Raw genomic sequence first — 1,243 nt, forward strand, 5'->3', positions numbered from 1 at the left:
GAAGCATCAAAAGCTCTTTAACGTGTAAATTAGTAAATGTAACTGTGGGTAAAGCTGCAGACACTCATTCATAAGTTACTTATCAAAATGAACCGGCTACTATTTTAATAATCAATTAATCCGTCTGAGTCAATTTTAATTTAAAAGTTCTGGTAACAGCTCGTTACATGTGGATATTGTTCTAGTCTCTTCTCTCATCTCTAACAGGAAACGTCATTTTGGGCTTTCTGGGGGACACTTATCCACATTTTTCACCATTTTCTGACATTTTCAAGACCAAAACAACTCCTCCATGTGTTTAATGTTCAGTTGCAGCCGGTGCAGCCGGTCCTACCGAGGTTTTTGGTGGTGATGGTCTTCAGGCCGACAACCTGCAGAGCTCCGGCTCCCAGAACCAGCTGGCAACTCCTAGAGTTGAAGTGCTGCAGAAACAACAAGAAGAAGAAAAAACAGCTTTTTGAACCCAACGCTAAGCTAACAGCGAGCAGCCGCGGGGCTTCAGGTCGGTGCCGACACGCGACTCCGTAACACGTAGACGCAGGAACCTAAAGACGCTAACAGACTCTACAACACCTGCTCCACCTGATAATGTTGTAGTTCTGTTCCTGTTTTTCATCTAATCCACACACTCTCTGTATATCTTCATCTGTATCTATATATTTCCATTACAAGTACTTACTTTTTCAATATTATTTATGGTCACAGGTGAATATAATTTATATTACGGTGACCTGCTTTTGCTTAATTACTTTAATTGCATATTCAATTTAATTTTAACGTCACTTACTTACACCGCAATGTTGTCTTTATTGTACTATGGCGACCAAACTTTACTTTACAAAAGCTTAATTAGACGCCACTTTACTTCAGTCTACCCTCTGGTCATTGTCTGTTGTTTGCCTGTTTTTCTTGTGTGTTTACTTGTTTTTCTGTTTGTTTTTCTGCTCTTATTTTTGAGAATGCTGCTGTAACAAAGGAATTGGAATTGGTGCGAGTGTGTTTGGGGGTTCTGACCTTGAGGAGGTCCGACAGACGCGTCAGCATGTCGGTGGCGATGGATGGGATGTCGTTGACGCACTGACAGTATTCCAGAAAGATCCGGATCAGCAGCAGAACCGTCCTGAAGGAACAGAGACAACAGTCACACACACTAACTAGTTTATTAATGAACACAGTGTGTAGGGCATCGTCCTATTATTTATATATATATATATATATATATATATATATATATATATATATA

General features: G+C 39.9%; 1 protein-coding gene across 1 annotated transcript in view; it reads right to left on the reverse strand.

The window, feature by feature from the left end:
* Positions 1-305: 305 nt before the first annotated feature.
* vps54 (VPS54 subunit of GARP complex) overlaps positions 306-1,243 on the reverse strand; it is a 4,902-nt gene continuing 3,964 nt past the window's right edge. The window contains exons 5-6 of the mRNA XM_034892450.1: positions 1,015-1,120; positions 306-422 (exon numbers count right to left, since the gene is read on the reverse strand). Coding sequence (XP_034748341.1) covers positions 306-422; positions 1,015-1,120 — 223 coding nt within the window. The remainder of the gene's footprint in view (positions 423-1,014; positions 1,121-1,243) is intronic.

This window comes from Etheostoma cragini, chromosome 2, assembly GCF_013103735.1.
Source record: "Etheostoma cragini isolate CJK2018 chromosome 2, CSU_Ecrag_1.0, whole genome shotgun sequence".
NCBI lineage: Eukaryota > Metazoa > Chordata > Actinopteri > Perciformes > Percidae > Etheostoma > Etheostoma cragini.